At 38.1% G+C, this 19,569-nt stretch overlaps 1 protein-coding gene across 1 annotated transcript; it reads right to left on the reverse strand.

Moving 5' to 3' along the window:
- Positions 1 to 5,273: 5,273 nt before the first annotated feature.
- On the reverse strand, positions 5,274 to 15,941 carry LOC119805865 (tripartite motif-containing protein 43-like). The gene is made up of 6 exons (XM_038317641.2): positions 15,855 to 15,941; positions 12,460 to 12,873; positions 11,802 to 11,897; positions 11,037 to 11,278; positions 9,345 to 9,442; positions 5,274 to 5,344 (listed from the first exon to the last, which is right to left on the reverse strand). Exons 1-6 carry the CDS (start codon positions 15,939 to 15,941, stop codon positions 5,274 to 5,276), a joined length of 1,008 nt encoding a protein of 335 aa, XP_038173569.2.
- Positions 15,942 to 19,569: the final 3,628 nt, after the last annotated feature.

Genomic DNA, 19,569 nt, shown 5'->3' on the forward strand with positions numbered 1-19,569 from the left:
GTGATGACATCATTTCTCATCTCATTTGGGTATTAGGATCTTCCTCAGTCCTTGATCACCCTTTCTTTCTAAGTCTCCTTTCTCCTCCTCGTAGATACGCTGATTTCTGCTAACAAACCAACCTTAAGTTGTTTCACTTTCTAGCAAAAAAGCTGATATACCTATCTCTTATTCTAAAATTCCATTCATACCAAACGTGCCCCACCATGAAGAGCTCCCTTCCAGATTTCTGCTTCTGACATTCCTTACTGGAAGACATTGTCATAACAACAGCTATTTTTCTGAATAATTTTTGGTATTTTTGTATTTGCATTTAATAGTGCATATATTCTTTGATTGTTGCAGTACCACAGTATCATATTTGTAAAGAAAATTAGTATTTTTAATCATTTGGCCTGAGAATGTTAGTTTAAAAGTCTGTATATAGGAGACTTCTGGCACAGTTCAAAAAAATAGTTTCGAACCGTATATGACTTGAAATACTGGGCTACATGCTAATATCTCTCTTGTTCCATATCTTGAATATGAAGAACTGAAGCTCTGGATCAAACTATTTGACCACAGTGCATTCTTTACACAAGGCCTGAATACAATTTAAATTTGTTAAAAGAATATAATCCCGTATAATATATTTTATGATTTCATATAATGTTTTATAATAAAATCTAGGTTTATCACTGGGTTTTTATGAAGATGTTTCAATGCTTGTGTGCCGTCTGCTGACTAGGGTAAAATGCCTGTGGCTAACAGTAACAGGTTTGGGGACCAGCTCCAAGTCTTCATATTTGTTCCCTATTACTTCCCTCTCCCCAAGTGCATAACTTGGCTGACTGAGACCTTTTTTTTTTCTATGTAAGTTGATTCATATTCATGAAAATGGAGTCAAGCTAAAATGCTTTTTGCAGCTTCATTTAAACATAGTTTTGCTAATTCAGTTACATTTGTAATAGGCATGAAGAGCATTTGAAATTTTAAAATCATTCCCCTCTCCAAAGGGCAACTGAAACTTAAAGATGATTGAATTTCTTTGCTTTTCAAAGGAAGCCATGATTTTTTTCAAAGAAGCCCCGGAACTTAGCGCAATGAACACCCTGCCAAAGGCACCAAGGGCAATATTCTGACCTAAGAGCCTAGCATGTAGACCCCAATGGCCTTGCCATAAACATAATCCATCATAGATTTAGCTCTGGAGAGGTCCGTAAAGGTATGAACCTTGCTTTCTGGTTTCTGTGGCCCTGCTTTATTACTTGCCATTTGGAGTGTATCAGACAGGATATGGGTTTTTGTGCACAAAGGTCAAGAGGGCTGAGGTGAGGTTTAAGGTTAAAAGATTTGGGCAAGTTCCCCATGTATCCACCAGTCAGAAGATAGATAAGGACTTGGACTGGCATTAAGAGTCGGCATGTTCCCTGAAGGCCTTAGCTTGCAATATTGGGAATAGACTTACTGATGCCACTTTTCTGATTATCATATTTCTGCTGGCTCTTATTTCACAATAAAGGAAACTCACTGAAAAACTGATTGTCTGCATCGCTCCTTCCAGTCTCTCAATTTTCCCATTAAAATAGTATATAACAAAAAAATAAGCTGGTTATTGAATGAAAAGAAAATGATTTCCAGAACACCAACAGGAATATAACTACATTCTGCAGGTAGCGGCTAAGCCTGCTAAAGAATGCCTTGGACCAAACTGGTAGCCGAAGAGAAAGAGAATTTAAAGGTACGTGGGAAGGAAAATGATTCCCTCACTCTAAAGCCTGGCGGAAGCCTCTGAGCAGTTGAAAATCAAGAACAAACCGAGAATGATGTATCTGGCTCTGTGTGTGTGTGTGTGTGTGTGTGTGTGTGTGTGTGTGTGTGTCTGACTGCCTGCCCTGCCTGCCTGCCTGCCTGCTGCCTGCCTGCCTGCCTGTCTGTCTGTCTGCCTGTCTGTCTGTCTGTCCTCTGTGGGTGTGTCTGTGAGGGTGGGTGGGCAGGGGATGCATATAACAACAATTAATGAACAAAGAGGTCATGAAATCATGAATTTTAAATTGAGAAAGGAGGATACGATATGGTAGGGTTTAAAGAGAGGAAAGGAAAGGCAGAAATGATGTATTATTAATGTTAAAATAAAGGAAATAATAAAAGCAATTACTGAGGCATTTTTCTAAATGGCATCTTGGTCAAACTAAGGACTAAGAGATATATAAATAGATTGCAAACACAAACATAATAAAGATGGCCAACTTCCAGCTTCTTCCTCACACTTCTGACTAGAGACAAAGGTCTAGAGCTTGGTGGGCTTTTCTCTCAACTTTAAGCACCCCACCACACAGACACACACCTATGCACTGGTCCAACAAGTTCAAGGCTAGATCAATCAATGTTTATCCCAAGTGGTGGACCCAGAAGCCTCCCTGTCTTTCTTCAAATTGACCAACTCTAGAGAAGGGGAACAAAAAATACCGTTAATAAAGAACTCTTAAAACCCAACCTTCAGGCGAGATGTTGTTTCAGCTCCAAGGACCTCCTACCTCCTCTGCTATGCACAGGGTTTTTTTCTGTTGTGCTTTTGCTATAAGGACTGAAAAATGCCATCCTCTCTAGGTTTGACACAACCATCCACTCATGAGCCCACAATAAGTAGTCACTGGCTCTGAACTTCAAGGGGCAGGCAAGCATTCAGTAGTGGTGTGGAGGAGGAGTCATAGGGCTTTTTAATTGATGAGCAAGTGATTATTGATAGGTTCTGAGAGAAGAGAAGCCACCCTTGTGAGTTCTGTACCCACTGATAAAGCTACCAGATGTCAATGGATAGGTCCAAACACAGGGTCACTCAAAAGAACCCTTGTAAACACAGTGGTTATGGTGGCTTGAATAAGAATAGGCCCCCATAGTCTTTTAGAGTTGATGACTTGGTCACCAAGTCATGGCCCTATTTGAAATGGCTGAGAGGTATGGTCTAATTAGAGAAAGTACATTGCTGGGGGTGGGCTAAGAGGTTTCAAAAGACCTTTCCAAGTCCAGAGTCTCTCTTCTCCTCCTGCTGCCTGCAGATCCAGGTGTAGAACCCTCGCCTCCTTCTCCAACACCATGTCTGCCTATGTGCTGCCATGCTCACTGCCATAATAATTGACTTCACCTTTGGACTGTAAGCAAGCACCAATTAAATGCTATTTTAAAAAAGAGTTGGTGTAGTGATTGGTTTCTGAGACAGTGGTTTCAAAACAAAGCAAATATGCTTATGAGAAAGATTTGTAGAGAACCAGGGATAGACAGGGATGGAGAAAAATAAGAAGGAGAAGAGTATAAATACAAATTAGTATTTATTAAAATCATGTATAAAATTGTACATAAACAATTAATTAATAAAGAAAATATGCATAACCAGAAACAGAGCCACAATTAATATGGAAAATTGAGCATGGGATTCATGTGTAGCTTCTGATTCTCAGCAGAATTATGTTTTTTTTCTTCAGTATTCATTGCATTCCAGAAAGGACAAGAAGAAAAAAATAACTAAGTGCCTGACATAATCTGTGGTATAGCATACACAACAGTATAGTGCTAAACAACCTGATTTATTAAGCTATGTGGGAGTCATTTGTAGCATGAATATAAAATAACCAGAGGACAGATATTCGGGTTCACATGAAGTTAAGAAAAGGCAAGCAGCCAGAAATGACTCTTACTCCACATCAGACCAAAATGGTGATACTTGCCACCTAAATTCTCAGAATGAGACTGAGTTGAGAAACTTTCTACTCCTGTCTTATATTCCTCTCTAGTGCTGGGATAAAAATGTGCACCTCTGCCTGGCTTTCTGTAGCTAACTAGTGTGGCTACTGGAATAAGGTGTGTGTCACCACTGTCTGATCTGTATGGCTGACCAGTGGGGCTGTTTTACTCTTTGATCCTCAGAAAAGCTTTATTTATTAAAATGCAAATGAAATATCACTACACTACAGAAACTATATTTATGGCATTCTGTTGATTAAGAAGAGTTTTAATTTTCATTAAGAGCCATTAAAATATCTTACACTTCATTATTGCAAAGAGTTCAAATTGAAATGTTATCAAATAATGTCCCATTTCCAGAGTGGTTTGAAGAAATACATTTCATGATATAATATTATGAGCAAAGCAACCTTGATCGACACTTTCTGTTTATTGACAGAAATTATCTGTCCATGCTGTAGCAGAATACTAGGAGTGATAATCTTTCATCTCATTGCTTATCAGATCTAATTGAAAAAGACGGCTTTGCTAAATCTTCACTTCAAGGATTTCATCACAGTGATCATCAGGTTGTCTTTCTGGTTTAATCACTTTCCCAAAAGGAACGACTTGAGTGCCCAGGCAAAGGACCGAAGACGTGCAATATTGCTAACAGGTTTTCCAATGACTATATTCATAAAGTAAATAGGCCATTCAAAACTGAGTTCGAAGACTGTGCTCTGACCTCTGCGTGTAGGATAAAATGAAGCATGCACAGCCTGATATTAAAACTGGTTGCTCCATGTGCCAAATAATGCCTCAGGGCAGAGATACAACTTTACTTCTTTGATATGACAAATGCATTTTTCAGATGGCCCTGTGCTTGCCAGAACTCATAACTTTGTGTGAATCAGTATTCAGTCACCTCATTTTATGTTATTGGATATAAATTAATAGAGATAAGAAATTTTGTGGGTATTTTATACTCCAATGATAATGTAAATTTGAAAGGGTTTTTTGAAAACACAATTTGTCAAGTCACAATTCTCTTAAATTCATTCTAATCCAAAGAAAGAAAAGGAGGGGTTTCTTTTGTAATGGGTGAGACTTCAAATGCGTGCTGCTTTTAGGAAACTGTCCAGTCTGTGAGCAGCAGAAAAAAAAAAAAAAAAACCCTGGGTTACCCTCCTCATATCTTAAGAGGGGCCCTAGTCACTCCTTATAACTAGTCTTTTTTCCCTTCAGGGGAAAATTGAGGTCTCAGTTCTCAGGTTCTTTCAACATTTCAACAGCAGACTGAATACCTCACTGACATTCTGACTTATTTGTCTGAAAACAGTCAAATGCTCAGTCCTGCATTTCTGGTCTGACTCCAAAGTACACGGGACTCACTGGGTCTGAAAGTTTGTGCAGCAAGTCTATCAAAAAAATTGGAATCACCATTTGTCACCACAATCTTCTTTCCCTTGTCAGACTGCAGCATGATGTTGTTGAGTCACGTTTGATGTTTGTGGTTCAGGTACCTATCTCCTCGGTCTGATGCATGGTGGTATGAGGAGGTCAGGATCACAGGTTCAGGAACCTCTTTCTGCTTCTCCTATGGAGTCATCAGCAGCTGCGATGTCATCAGGCTGGTACTCCTCTGCTGAAACAGCAACAGCTGATCTGCTAGCACTACATGTTCTTCACCTAACCATTAGAAGCAGGCTCTCTCATTGGAAGAAACACTGTGTAAAATTTAACATAGCATCCTTAAGAATCTTTTGCTACAACTTTAGGAAAAATAAAGGAATGGTAGTTATATGAATTGTATCATTGAATCAGCTGGGAAAAGATTTTTAATCTGGCCTTCAAACTGAGCAAATGCAATTACCCAAGGATCACTATTTTGAAACAACCAATCAATTTGTTCTTAGCATAAGAACATTAATCATAAGAAGTTCTCTGCCAAAATATCTCCTAGATTCCATCCTGCTCTTCTGTACTAAGCAAGCTACTGCTTCAAAATAAAGATTTAATACCTTAATTGCCAAAAACAGAAGGTATGAGCAAGTTAAGCCTGTCAGATAGGCAGACTTGCAACTTGAAATTAGAAAAAATATCATTAGGTCTTACTACAAAAGCCTGTACAACCACAAAATTGGAAAATGTAAAAGAAGTGGACTTTTTTAGATAATACCATATACCAAAATTAATCAACACCAGGTGAACAATTAAATAAACCTATAAGTCACAAGGAAATAGAAGCGTCATCAAAAACCTCCCAACCAAAAAAAGACCCAGGACCAGACAGTTTTCGTTGCAGAATTCTATCAGAACTTCCAAGAATACTTAATACCTATAATCTTATTTTTTCCACTAATAGAAACAGAAGTCATTGCCAAACTCTTTCTATGAAGCAACAGTTACCCTGATACCAAAAACCACCACAAAGACTCTACCAAGAAAGAGAATTACAGACCAATCTCACTCATGAACATTGATGCAAATATTCTCAATTAAAATACTGGCAAACCGAGTCCAAGAAACACATTAGAAAAATTATCAATTATGGATCAATCAGGCTTTCACCCAGAGATGCAGGGCTGGTTCAACATACGAAAATCTATCAATGTAATCCATTATATCAATTAAACAGAAAGAAAAAGCCATAATAGATGATTTTATTAGATGTCAAAAAGCATTTGACAAAATTCAACACCCCTTTATGATAAAGGTCTTGGAGAGATTAGGGATACAAGGATCAAATCTAAATATAATAAAAAAGTAATATACGGCAAGCTGACAGCTAACATCAAATTAAATGGAGAGAAACTCAAAGCGTTTTAATTAAAGGAACCATTTTGGGATTGGCAAGAGGCTTGACTCTAGAGGGGCTCCCAGGTGTCCACAGGGATGTCCCCAGGTAGGACCCTGGGCAGTAGAGGAGAGGGTACTTGAACAGGCCTTGTCCCGGAGTCAGACTGAAGACTATCTTAAATACCATAGAACCTCGTCCAGCAACAGATGGAGATAGAGACAGAATCCCACATCAGAGCACTGGACTGCAATCCCAAGGTCCAGTTGAAGATCAGAAGCAGGGAGGATATTAGCAAGGAAGTCAGGGCCACGTGGGGTTGGCCCACCCACTGAGACAGTGTGCTTGAGCTAATGGTAGCTAACTGTGAGATTACAGTTTACTTTTAGATCTATGAGTAGGATTTAGACACTGACTCATATCCTATCAATTTGTTTTGTATTCGTTGATAATGATGCATGACTTTGTGCATTTCATTATTTTATGATTTTCATTTTCAGTATCATTTGAGATAGCTTCTTGCTTGTTTCCTTGACTGTAATTGAACTCACTATGTTAACAAGGCTGTCCTCACACTCATTGACACTCCTACTCTCTCTGTGGTTTTGCTGATTGGGATTACAAATATGCATCACTCTATTTGTCTGTTTTTAATCTATGGAGTATTAATATAGTATAAGAAATCAATGCTAAAATTTTAAAGGAAAATAATCAATTATCTCCATCATTGGATACATTTAATTTGAATTAGACTGTCCTAAACTGAGTCACCATCCTTATACCTCAATGAGCAAACTGATATTCTCTTTTCACCCATGTAAACCTATATCATGGTATAGGTATTCATTTCTACTTCTTTCTTTGTTTGTAAAATCACAGTGTGGTTACAGACATATTTCTGGGGAGTTAAAATAATCAAATATCTTTATTAATGGTTATACTTATAATGAATTAGACTGTCCTGATGTAATTCACCATTCTTTATGACTCAATGAATAACCAATACTCTCTTTTTAGTAAGTATCAACTACAACATGATATTGGTGTCCATTTTTTGTCTTTTTTATTTTTATTTTTGATATTTATTGAGCTCTACATTTTTCTCTGCTCCGCTCCCTGCCTCTCCCCTCTTCAATCCTCCCACAAGGTCCCCATGCTCCCAATTTATTCAGGAGATCTTCTCTTTTTATACTTTCTACTTTCCAGGTAGATTAGATCTATGTAACTCTCTCCTAGTGTCCACATTGTTATCTAAGTTCTCTGGGATTGTGGTTTGTAGGCTGGCTTTCTTGGATTTATGTTTAAAAACCATCTATGAGTGAGTACATGCAATAATTGTTGTTCTGTGTCTGGGTTGCCTCACTCAAAATAATGTTTTCTAGCTCCATCCATTTTCCTGCAAAATTCAAGCTGTCATTATTTTTTTCTGCCATGTAGTACTCCATTGTGTAAATGTACCACATTTTTCTTATCCACTCTTCAGTCGAGAAGCATTTAGGTTGTTTCCAGGTTCTGGCTATGACAAACAAAGCTGCTATGAACATAGTTGAGCACATGTCCTTGTGGCACTATTGAGCATCCTTTGGATATATACCCAAAAATGGTAGTACTGGGTCTTGAGGAATGGTTGTTTCCTAATTTTCTGAGGAATCACCACACTGACATCCAAAGGAGTTGTACCAGCTTGCATTCCCACCAGCAATGCAGAAGTGTTCCCTTTTCCCCACAACTTTTCAAAAACACTGATGACAGTGTTTTTGATCTTGGCCATTCTTACTAGTGTAAGATGGAATCTCAGAGTTGTTTTGATTTGCATTTCTCTGATGACTAAGGATATTGAACGTTTCCTTAACCGTCTTTCAGCCATTTTAGATTCCTCTGTTGAGAGTTCTCTGTTTAGGTCTCTACTCCATTTTTTTTATTGGACTATGTGTTCTTTTGGTGTCCAATTTCTTGAATTCTTTTTATATTTTGGAGATCAGACCTCTGTTTGATGTGGGGTTAGTGAAGATCTTTTCCTATTGTGTAGGCTGTTGTTTTGTCTTGTTGACCATGTCCTTGGCTTTACAGAAGCTTCTCAGTTTCAGGAGGTCCCATTTATTCATTGTTGCTCTCGGTGTCAATGCTACTGGGTTTATATTTAGGAAGTGGTTTCCTGTGCCAATGTGTTCAAGTTTAATTCCCACTTTCTCTTATATGAGGTTCTGTGTGGTTGGCTTTATGTTGAGGTCATTGATCCACTTAGACTTTAGTTTTGTGCATGGTAATAAATATAGGTTTATTTTCATTCTTCTACATGTTGATATCCAGTTATGCCAGCAACACTTGTTAAATATGCTTGCTTTTTTCCATTTGATATTTTTTGCCTCTTTATCAAAGATCAGGTGCTCAAAGATTTGTGGATTGATATCCGGGTTTTCTATTTGGTTCCATTGGTCCTCCTGTCTGTTCTTATGCCAATACCAGGCTGTTTTCAGTACTGTAGCTTTGTAGTAGAGTTTGAAGTCAGGGATTGTGATGCCTCCAGAAGTTCTTTTATTGTACAGGATTGTTTTTGCTATCCTGGGTTTTTTTTGTTGTTGTTTTTGTTTTTTTTGCTTTTCCATATGAACTTGAGTACCGTTCTTTCGAGGTCTTTGAAGAATTTTGCTGGGATTTTGATGGGCATTGCATTGAATCTGTGTTCATTGCTAGTTCTTTGTTTGCATGTAAAATGATCATGTGAATAAATAAGATTAAAATGTGACTAACATAGAAAAATTTTGGGGGAGCTATAATATTTGTGTTTGCAAAGGTTACGTCATTGTTGAAAAGTACCTTTGGTCATTTCATAAATGAAGACACTCACCTAGGAAGTAGTTGAATCTTTCAGTCAGTCCACTGAGGGCAAGGGCATAAAGTTCTAGTTTCATAGCCAGGGGCTTGCTCAGTTGAATTGACTCACTCCTGCAAGGAAAAGAAAATATTGACTTGCATGTTGCTAAATATATCATCACAATGATTGGGGAAAAAAATCTCACTCCAGGTCAGCCAAATAGCTCAGGCAATAAATCCCTTGATACACAAGCATGACAACTTGAGTTTATTCCTTGGAACCCATGGTGGAAGGAGAGCACTGTTTGAACCCTCAAAGTTGACCTCTGACCTCCACACACGTGCATGGCTCTTGTACATTCACATGAACAAACATTCACACACTCATCAATATAACAAATCAAATAAAAATATCCTGTAGTGATGTGACGAGCTGGCCTGCTTTTCATCCTGCCCGGCTCACATATGGCTAGCTTTACACCCGAAACAACAACACACAAATTGTATTCTTTTAAACACTGCTTGGCCCATTAGCTCTAGCCTCTTACTGGCTAACTCTCACATCTTGATTAACCCATATTTAGTATCTGTGTAGCACCACAAGTGCCTTACCGGGAAGATTCTAGCCTGCATCCATCTTGGAGAGGAGAGTCATGGCGACTGTTTCATGGTGGTTGCCTCACTTCCCTTCTTCCCAGCATTCTGTTCTGTCTACTCCACCCACCTATGTTCTGACCTATCAGCCAAGCAGTTTCTTCATTAATTAACCGATGAAACAACAGATAGATAGAAACACTCCTATATCAATATCCTAAACACATCATACACAAACAATTGAGTATCTTCCATAAAATATATCTGCACTTTGCTAAGGCACCTTAGTCAATTTTATAACATATTTCAGAATATCATGGCTTGCACTGATAGGTAAACTCACCTTCTGAATATGTCATCCAAATCCGCAAAGAAAGCAAGAAAAAATTAGATTACTGAAGAAATGGCATACAAGGTTTGTTTACAAGTTCAGATAAATGTCAATCACCATAACAATAACCATCCCCTATGTGCCCTGAAAATTTTATTATGTCTTAGGATAATGCCAATGAAGCTAATTAGCAGAATTTGAATTCTTAATGAAATCAGATGGTAAGAACAAAATTTGAGAAGTACATTGGTATTAAATGTACATTGCTTTTGAGCCCCCAAGTATCTGCAAAGTTAATATTCCCTGAGTTTGAACACAATATATAGAGGGATACTTTAACTAAGGGTACTTCAGAAGTATGATGTCACACCTGCGTGGTGCCTCATGCCTGTAATTCTAGAATTGGGGGATTAGAGGCTAGATTACTGTTGATTGGAGGTTAAATACACCACAGAATAGGATTGCATCTCAAAATACAAACCTCTCAAAGAACTCTCAAAACAGCTTTCAAACAGAAGAAATTAAGAAGAAATTAGTTTTCTCTAAAATTGTTCAAATAACCAAGTAGAGATAATGAAGTGTTAAGACAGAAAGCCCAGAATTTGACTTTCTGAGAAGCAAGCTACAAAACCAACATAGTCCTTGACACTGCTTCAAAATGTGTGTTCTTACAAGATTATTACAGAATTTAGTGTCTCCAGATAGTCATGAAAGGGAAATCCCCTAACAGAAATTCAGGGAATATTGGAAGCTATCTTAAATCAGTGTTGGCTTAACGCAATAAAGCCTTTTCCTGCAAACCTCATGCTCCCCTGGAGCAGTACCACACACGGCTCCTGGGACATCGCCATCAGCTCTCGATACACTTCTCTTAATTCTTTGCTTTTTTGGACCATCATGGCTTCACTTTTTCTGAGTTTCTTTAAATAATAATTGACTTCTTTTTTCATACACTCAATATGTTCTTCTTCCTGCTTACTGGGGAGTGGATACCATCTCCTGTACTTTGCCCTTATCATTTCTTCTCTTATAATCAAGTGGATCTGAAAAAAGGACATTATCAATTATATTAGCAAATATTTTTATCCTTCTAATTTGACAAATGATTTATATCACCATGCTCATAGACTCTGGTGGACTGTGCCACCACTTACTAGAAAATGTAAATTCCTGGGTTTCATTTCTTTCTTCTTCATTAATTACACAGACAACAAAATCCTAAGCATTTTTGCCTATATAAGAGTTCCAGGGTGCCTGAAGATATTTATTGATAATTCATATTTTACTCAAATATGAAACTCTGCATGTAGCAATTACAATTCACAGTACGGTCCTAGAGTCTAATGCAGCATGCTGAACTGTCAGCAATTCACTCATTAGTCTCAGACTCTTGTGCCACACAGCCAGACCATTATTTCCACATGCAGAGGTATATTTTACTCTCAGAATTAGAGAGCGTCAGAAAATGTTTTCCTAGTATCACATCCTATGCCTTATACTCAAATCTTGAATGATTTTTGAAAATAACTGCCTCGACCAGAGTTTCTGCATGAATCTCATACTCACCTTCCACAGAGTTATCAATCTTTTCTCTGCCTCCAGATTTTCTTTATTTTCTTGGATCTTCTCCCATAATGATTCCATTTGCTTCAGAAGTTTCTCCTGTAAGAAACAATGAATATCAAATTTTGATAAACATTAATGATGGACAGACTCATGGACAATAAATACAATAACTTTAGTGAAAGTAGAAGGACCACAATGGTTTTTTTTCTACATTGCAACTGAGAGTTTTCAATTTAAGAACATAGAAATAGAAAAAAAATGCCTTTTGCTCAGGTAAAGGGATTAATAACTATGACTATTATCTGATGAATTTGCATACAATTGGGATTCCCAGATGTTTCTCCCTAGCTGACTCCAACATACTTTTTCCAATTTAGTCTCTAGTCTCAGACAATTTAAGTATATTAATAATATTAGTATATATTAGCATTTCACTTCCCAGAGACTTGGGCAAAATGTATCACAAAATACAAGAGATCTTTACACTCATGGGTCTTCTACGAGATGTTTACATTTATAGTCACTCTTTCTTAATTAGCTTTTAATAAAATCCCACCACTCAGAAAACAGTGGCTTTGTCATAATCAGGACCAGCATCTTCCTGTAGTCTGCTAATCCTCACTCTTCAGATTTCATGTTCTCTAAAAGCATCACTCACCAATTGACCCTCAGCAGCTGCTTCAATGGGACAGTGTCTGTGACCTCTGTGCTCATGGGAGTCAGAGCAGAGCTGACAGAGGTAGATCCTGTTCTCCATGCAGAAGATCCCCTTGGTCTCCTTGTGGGGCACACACTGATGCTCCTCAGAGCTCAGGTACTTCATGAGGCCGGCTTGTCTGGCAATGGATACCAACTTCTTCAGAACAATGCTGGTTCTGAAGCCCTTCTGCTGGGATGGTTCCCTACACATAGGACATTGGAAAGGGAGCTGGCTGTCTTCCCAGGAAAGGTGGAGGCAGGCGCAACAGAAGCTGTGGCCACAGCTTATGGTGACTGGGTCTGTAAGGTAGCTCATGCAGATGAAGCAGGTGAGTTCTTCCTGGAAGGCTTGTGAGAGCCTGACTCCATTTTTCTGAAGGAAGAAAAGCAGAATTGCTATTATTGGACCCCAGAGAAGGAAAAAACTGCACCAAATTTGATTCAAGTTGTGATTTGATTCTGTGTATGTCAAACAGGCTTGATTTTTCCATGACAAAATTTCAAGTTAAGTATAAGATATAGTTACTAATATTTCTCTTCTTGACATAAATACAAATTGATCTGATAACTTCTGTGCTCTAACATCTTCATCTTTTTTGGAGACTTCATTAAGTTGGCATATTTGTTAAATTTGTTAAATAACAGGCTTTCTCAGTAATTATGAAATATATACACTGGAGTGAACACACTCCTTCAATTCCAGGTGTTCACCTTCACTCCAGATATATATAGGTTAAACACCTCACTTTTTTTGTCTTTCCAAAAAATACTCCCTACTTCACAAAATACCTAGTAAATAATTTACTTTGGATTTTTGATTTTAGCATCTTACTCATTCACATCCCATTTTCCCAACCCTTGATACATGAAGCCAATAATAATTACTTGTGTTCCTTCTGCTGCAAATACCTAACATGAATAAGAATTTATTTTCCTCATAATTCAAAAAATTTTGCACATCATGGTGGGGAATAAATGGTGCAGGAGTCTTAGATACCTGGTCTTATGGCCTCCAACATCAGGAAACAGAAAGCAAGCAACACTTGTTTATTCAATTCCTCCTCCCTTTTTTTCTTCAGTTTTTTCCTCTAACCATGGAATTGTGAAATTATCTCACAAGTGTTTAGTGTGGTTCTTCCAAATGGCAGTAAATCTATCCCAAACAATTCTTCACAGACATGCCCAGAGGTTTCCATGTCTATATTAAAGCCCATCAAGTAGAATACTAGGGAACTCTCTGGGGAGACTTGTATGCTTACCAAAGATACAATTCCTGCTTGAGTTTATAGGATGAATCCTCTCATGACTATTTGAATCTTGGTTTACTATTCAACAGGTGCCCATTCCCCTTCTCTTTGAATACCTACACAAATCAAGAATCTTGGTTTGAATGAGGCAAATATTCCAAAATAACTTAAGCTTCCAGGTTCTAAAGCAAATAGAGTCAGTGGCTTTAGTTGGTTGTCCTGGGTGCCTCAAAATCTAGGACTCATACTCATTATAGAGATTAATTTAGAAGAGACTGTGATTCCAATGCTGCCTTGCTTGACTGATCGTCATCCTTCAGAATTCTATGCACTGTAATAGGTACTTCAATCCAAAATAATTTATAAGCACACAGATATAATGAAAAGTGAACACAGAATTGAAAAAGTGTGCCAGATTTTAACTAGACTCTGTTTTCATGAATAGAATAGTGTGATTAGTTTTCTCTATTAAATTAGAGACATAAATCACACGTATAATTACAAATTTATAAATCAATCACTAGCAGGAAAAGCCACTTCTTCCAAGATGGTAAACTCTAACAAGCATTATTTTATACTGTGGTATCTTCCTATAGTTTATAACAGAAAAATACAAAAAAAAATCTTAACTAAATCTTGAGTTTTCACTTTTATGAATAACATTTATAGAAAATATCTCTAACTACTAATAGTTTTCAATCCATTCATAGCATTTAATTTTTATATATTATATGTGTACACTTAATTTAGAGGTATTGATACATCATGCACCTATGACGTACATAGCGAAAGGCTCTAAAAAGTCTTAGAATTTGGACAATGATCAAAATTGAAAAGTTGCACCTAAGCACCTCTGAGCATAGTACCTCATGACAACAACAAAAAAAAAAACTGTATAAGGATAAATCTAAAATTTATCTATCCCTGTAACTCACATTATATTTACAAAGAAAAATGACCAAATGTGAGCATTATCTTTTTTGGTAAGTAGCAAATGGTCATTCCTTTTAGAAACCTCAACTTGGTAATAAATTTTTAAAAAGGAAATATCCTGCTATAAACTGTACACTCACCCAAGGAATTGTATCTGGCCTCAGCAGGGTTTACTGGGGACAATACAATATTAGCTCAGCTCTGCGGTTGGATCCCTAATGTGTGGGGAGATTGATCTAGCAGTCTCTGGGGCCAGAATGTGTAGAAACACACTCTGCTTGTTCTGGTGAAGAATGGACCTGGCTGGGCCCTGGAGTGTCCTTATATAGTCTCTAAGGACCACACCCACTTCCTTCCATGATTGCTTTAACTAATGCTTCCAATTGTTAGTTGTTGACCTTCTGTGAGTAGCAGTATTCTGAATGGATGGAAGATTGAATTAACTCTGTGTTAATTAATGTTAAGGCAGTAGGAGTTTTAGTTCAAGGCCTGCCTATGATATACAGTGAAAACCTACCAAAGAAAAGTTAGCAATTTTCATATATTTCACTGTATGTTAATATTTTGAAATCATTTTTATTTTCATCTAGTTAGTATAACAAATGATGTCATCAATCTGTGAATTTAGCAAATATCAACTTTAAAAAATTCATAATAATTCTTTGAGACTTTTGTACACTTGTTTTGATCATATTCACCTCAAATGCAAGTCCTTCCACATCCTTCCCTTTCCTACACACTCAACTTAATCTTTTTAACAAAAAAAAAAAATAAAAATAATTCCATATACATCATTCTAACTCAGTTCCAATGGGGTATAGTGACATCAGATTCCAAATATGCCTAGCTCAGACTGTCCAGAGTCCAAGTTAACCAACTAGAGAACTGTGTGGAAATTCAGATGTGAAACAGTTCAGAGCCTGCAAAATTTGTTTTAGACTGGATTTTTCAGTGTAACCTTGACGTTCCTGGAACTAGCTCTGTAGATCAGGCTGGCCTGGAACACACAGAGATCTGCCTGCGTTTGTTTCTGAAGTGCTGGGATTAAAGGTGTGTGTCATCACTGCAAGGTAGAACCTGCAGGATCTCAGCCAGGCACTATCGATTGCTTTACACCCGAATGCCTCATTGTCATCCTTTATTTCTAATGCGTTGTTAGTTGAAGTCAACTTACATCATTTTCTCCCCCTATTACTTTTACACATCCTTGTTCTAGCATGGCACCAGATGGTGTGGCCAAATATGTAAAGTAGACTCTCATACTTCAAAAGACTGGGATTTATGTGGTTCTGTTCATTTTAAACAATTCAACCAAGAAAACCCACTTGGCAGGGCGTGGCGGCACACACATTTAATCCCAGCAGCTGGGAGGGAGAAGCAGGATGATCTTTATCAGTTTAAGGCCAACCTGGGCTACAGAGTGAGTTCCTGGACAGCTGATGAACAGAGAAAGCCTGCCTTGGAAAAGCAAAGAAGAAAACAAACAAACAAACAAAAACCCAATAAACAAAATAAAAAAAATATCCCACACAAGCTGTCACCAGAGGTATGGTGGAAATTTAGCTCCAAAGATTTGAATTTAGGTGAATCTGTCAACTTCAAATGATTTGATCAAGAAAAATCCCTCAAAAGAAAAGTCACAGCTTCTTGGATTTTAGTTAATTCCATATATAGTCAAATCACAACCAAGAATAGTCATGTCAAGAGCTCACCACACTGATTGTGTAAACAGTGAGTGATCTCATCCCTGATAGAGGTTACTTCTACCGGTGAATCTCTTCAAAAATTTCCCACTTCTACACATCATTGTTCTTTTCAATTTATGAAGCCATTTTTAGGAGAGAATTTCATAGCAGACTTCCTGGTATTCTGGCTCTTATCAACTTTATGACCATTATTCTACAATGATCGAACCATTGATGCAGGAGCTAGAATATAGATACATCATGGGGGTTGGGATTCCTGTGATCTGTCGATTTTTTGCATTATGTCCAGTTATGGTGTTGGACCCTCGATCCAATCACTGAGAGGGAGTTGCCCCAAGAAACCATCTCTCACACCACAGCTGATGTAAAAGCATGAGGATTTTATTAATTCCATCATGACAGGGTCTTTCAGCATTAGAAGCCAGAAAGACCCCAAATAACTGGTACAGGCTACTTTTAAAGGAAAAAGCCACAGAAGCAAGTGGGGTGTCTGGGGGTTGTTCTTTGACTATTATGATTGGCTTATTCAAAAGAGCTATTAGCAATAATTGGCTGGAGAGCAGTTGCCAGGTAAGAGGAAACATCTGAGGGTCACTTTGACCCCTTTCCCAGGGGCTGAGTCAAATCAAGTCTCCGGGAGGCCTCCCACCTGGCATACATCAGGAACTGAGTCAACAACTTAAAGGTTATCTTGCCCCAATTTCTGGAGAACATTCACAAAGATTACTTATTAGATTTCTGGTTCCGGGGGGGGGGGCACTACTGTTGAGAGGCCTCAGAGTTGTCAGAAATGGCTTTAGAGTTATTTTAGAGTTCTACATTCCCTCCTCTTTTTTGTCAAAATTCCAATCTGGAATTTTAGTAAATTTGAGGGACTAATTGGATCAGTACACAGAAATTAGCAGTAGAAGTAGAAACACAAAGGTTTAAATCAGTGTTTTAGGCCCATCATACCAGGTACCAATTTCCTGTTGTCCTGGGACATGGGAGAGTTAGGTTACACAGGTGTAACATTTTTGTTGCCCCCAATTACAGGATGTATGAGAGGTGATATTGTTGAAACTGCCAGATGAGGTTATTTCCTCATAATAAAGAGGTCCTGCTGACAGGCATAGCCAGCAAGATTGTCACGGACTCTCTGCATGTCCTATTCCTTTTCTAGGAACCTGTAAACAGCATTGCTAGGCATTTTTTCATAGATTTGCAATCTCATGATTTGTTTACTTTTGTAGCAAACTAAATCAATGATACATTAATGTATGAGAGATCATGAGATCAAGGGAATGATAGGTATGACTATTAAGGGAGGCTGTAGGGAAAACAACTTATATTACTTATGTGGTATGTCTGGTTTTAGATTCAGTTCTGTTTAGAATTTACGGACCAAAAAGCTGTAAGTATGTTATTTTATCACCATGGCTTAAAATTAGAATTCTACAGTAACACTAATTTCGGAAAGCCCACAAAGACATGGAGATTGAACAATGCTCACCTTAATCACCAATGGGTCAAAAGAATAAAGGAATTAAACACATCTTAAAAATCATCAAAAATGACTGCAAAACATACCCAAACTTATGGGACACAGCAAAAGCATTGTTAAGAGGAAAGTTCATAACACTAAATGCATACATACAGAAGCCGGAAAAAAATCCCACACTTGCAAGTTAACAGAACACATGAGAGCACCAAAACAAAAAGAAGAAAACTTGATGTGGGATTCCCCTCTGTATGCTGTGACTACCATTGGTTAATAAACGAACTGCTTTGGGCCTATAGCAGAGCTATAGAGAAACAAAGCTAGGCAGAGAAAACTAAACTGAATGTTGGGAAAAAGAAGGGAAGGAGTAAGAGAGAAGCTGTGGAGCCACCAGAGATAGACACTGAGAACTTTGCTGGTAGGTCAGGCTGTCCTTGAACTCACAGAGGTCCATCTGCCTCTGTCTCCTAAGTGTTGGGATTAAAGGTGTGTGCCACCACACCTTGAACTCACAGAGATCTGTTGCCTCTGTCTCCCAAGTGCTGGATGAAAGGTGTGTGCCACCACACCTTGAACTCACAGAGATCTGTCTGCCTCTGCTCCCAAGTTGAGATTAAAGGTGTGTGCCACCACACCTTGAACTCACAGAGATCTGTCTGCCTCTGCATCCCAAGTGTTGAGATTAAAGGTGTGTGCCACCACACCCCAACTACTCTCTTTCTGTCTTTTCTACTTCATTTTATCCTTTTTTTTCTTTTCTCTCCCAAGCCTACATATATTTTTAATACGGTGTAAACCATTTAGAGGTTTTCTTCATCTTTGAATCTCTCTTTACTGTATATCTCTCTTTTTCTGACCACATGAGCCTTTAATTTACTAAGTGGTGTGGCTAGTATTAAAGCCGCAACTTTGATGGCTGGATTCATGCCATTTTTTTAGCTTTCTGAAAGCCTAGCATCATGGCAGAGGTACTGGCTGGAGCCATGTTTATTGCCACAATTCTGTGCCATTTCCAGGTTCCTGCTACCACCAAAAAGCATGCAGTCATTTTTTTTTATCAACACCATTCAAGTGTTTTGTGACAGGACCCCTGCAAGGTTTTCCAGCTAAAGCTGAGTCAGGTAGCCTCTTTTAAATGAGAGAGCTTGTCTCTAGCAAGCAGAGACCACCCGAGAAAGTGCTACTATCAAGAAGCCATGCTTAACACTATTATTTGTTTCTAGAATTACTTCCCATGCTCTCTCAGGTTTTATGTGGATGCAGTTGTCCATACATTGGGCACCAATTTGTTGACTGAGTTTTCTGGCCTGCCTGGTTCCCACAGTTGTTAAGTCCCAAAGAAATCACACAGAGGTCTACATTAATTATAAACTGATCAGTTTAGTGTCTTTGGCTTCTTATTAATTCTTATAACATATTAGCCCATAATTCTTGTCTGTGTTAGTCACATGGCTTGGTACCTATTTTGGAGAGGCAGTCACATCTTGCATTCACTGCATCTAGGTCATAACTGTAGAGTTTTTAGCCATTTGGGCAAGAAACTGCTCTTGCTTGTACTGCTTCATGAACTGGACATGCAGGACCCACAGAAAAATGACTACTTAACTTGCCTAAAGGTGAGATGATACTTCTGGATTCCTGCTTCATAAAAGACTCTACTAGACATTCTGCAGGATACAAACTGTCAATATAGGCAGAACTGT

This window comes from Arvicola amphibius, unplaced genomic scaffold (assembly GCF_903992535.2).
Source record: "Arvicola amphibius unplaced genomic scaffold, mArvAmp1.2, whole genome shotgun sequence".
NCBI classification, from domain to species: domain Eukaryota; kingdom Metazoa; phylum Chordata; class Mammalia; order Rodentia; family Cricetidae; genus Arvicola; species Arvicola amphibius.

What these genes read in the sequence shown, in the direction of transcription:
- LOC119805865 (XM_038317641.2), bottom strand. Translation starts at nt 15,941, where the DNA reads ATGAGAGTCTACTTTACATATTTGGCCACACCATCTGGTGCCATGCTA. An exon ending in TAATAGGGGGAGAAAATGAT is followed by an intron (nt 12,874 to 15,854) that starts GTAAGTTGACTT and finishes TTCTTCCTTCAG; the next exon opens with AAAAATGGAGTCAGGCTCTC. An exon ending in CTGCTCCAGGGGAGCATGAG is followed by an intron (nt 9,443 to 11,036) that starts GTTTGCAGGAAA and finishes TTTTCCTTGCAG; the next exon opens with GAGTGAGTCAATTCAACTGA.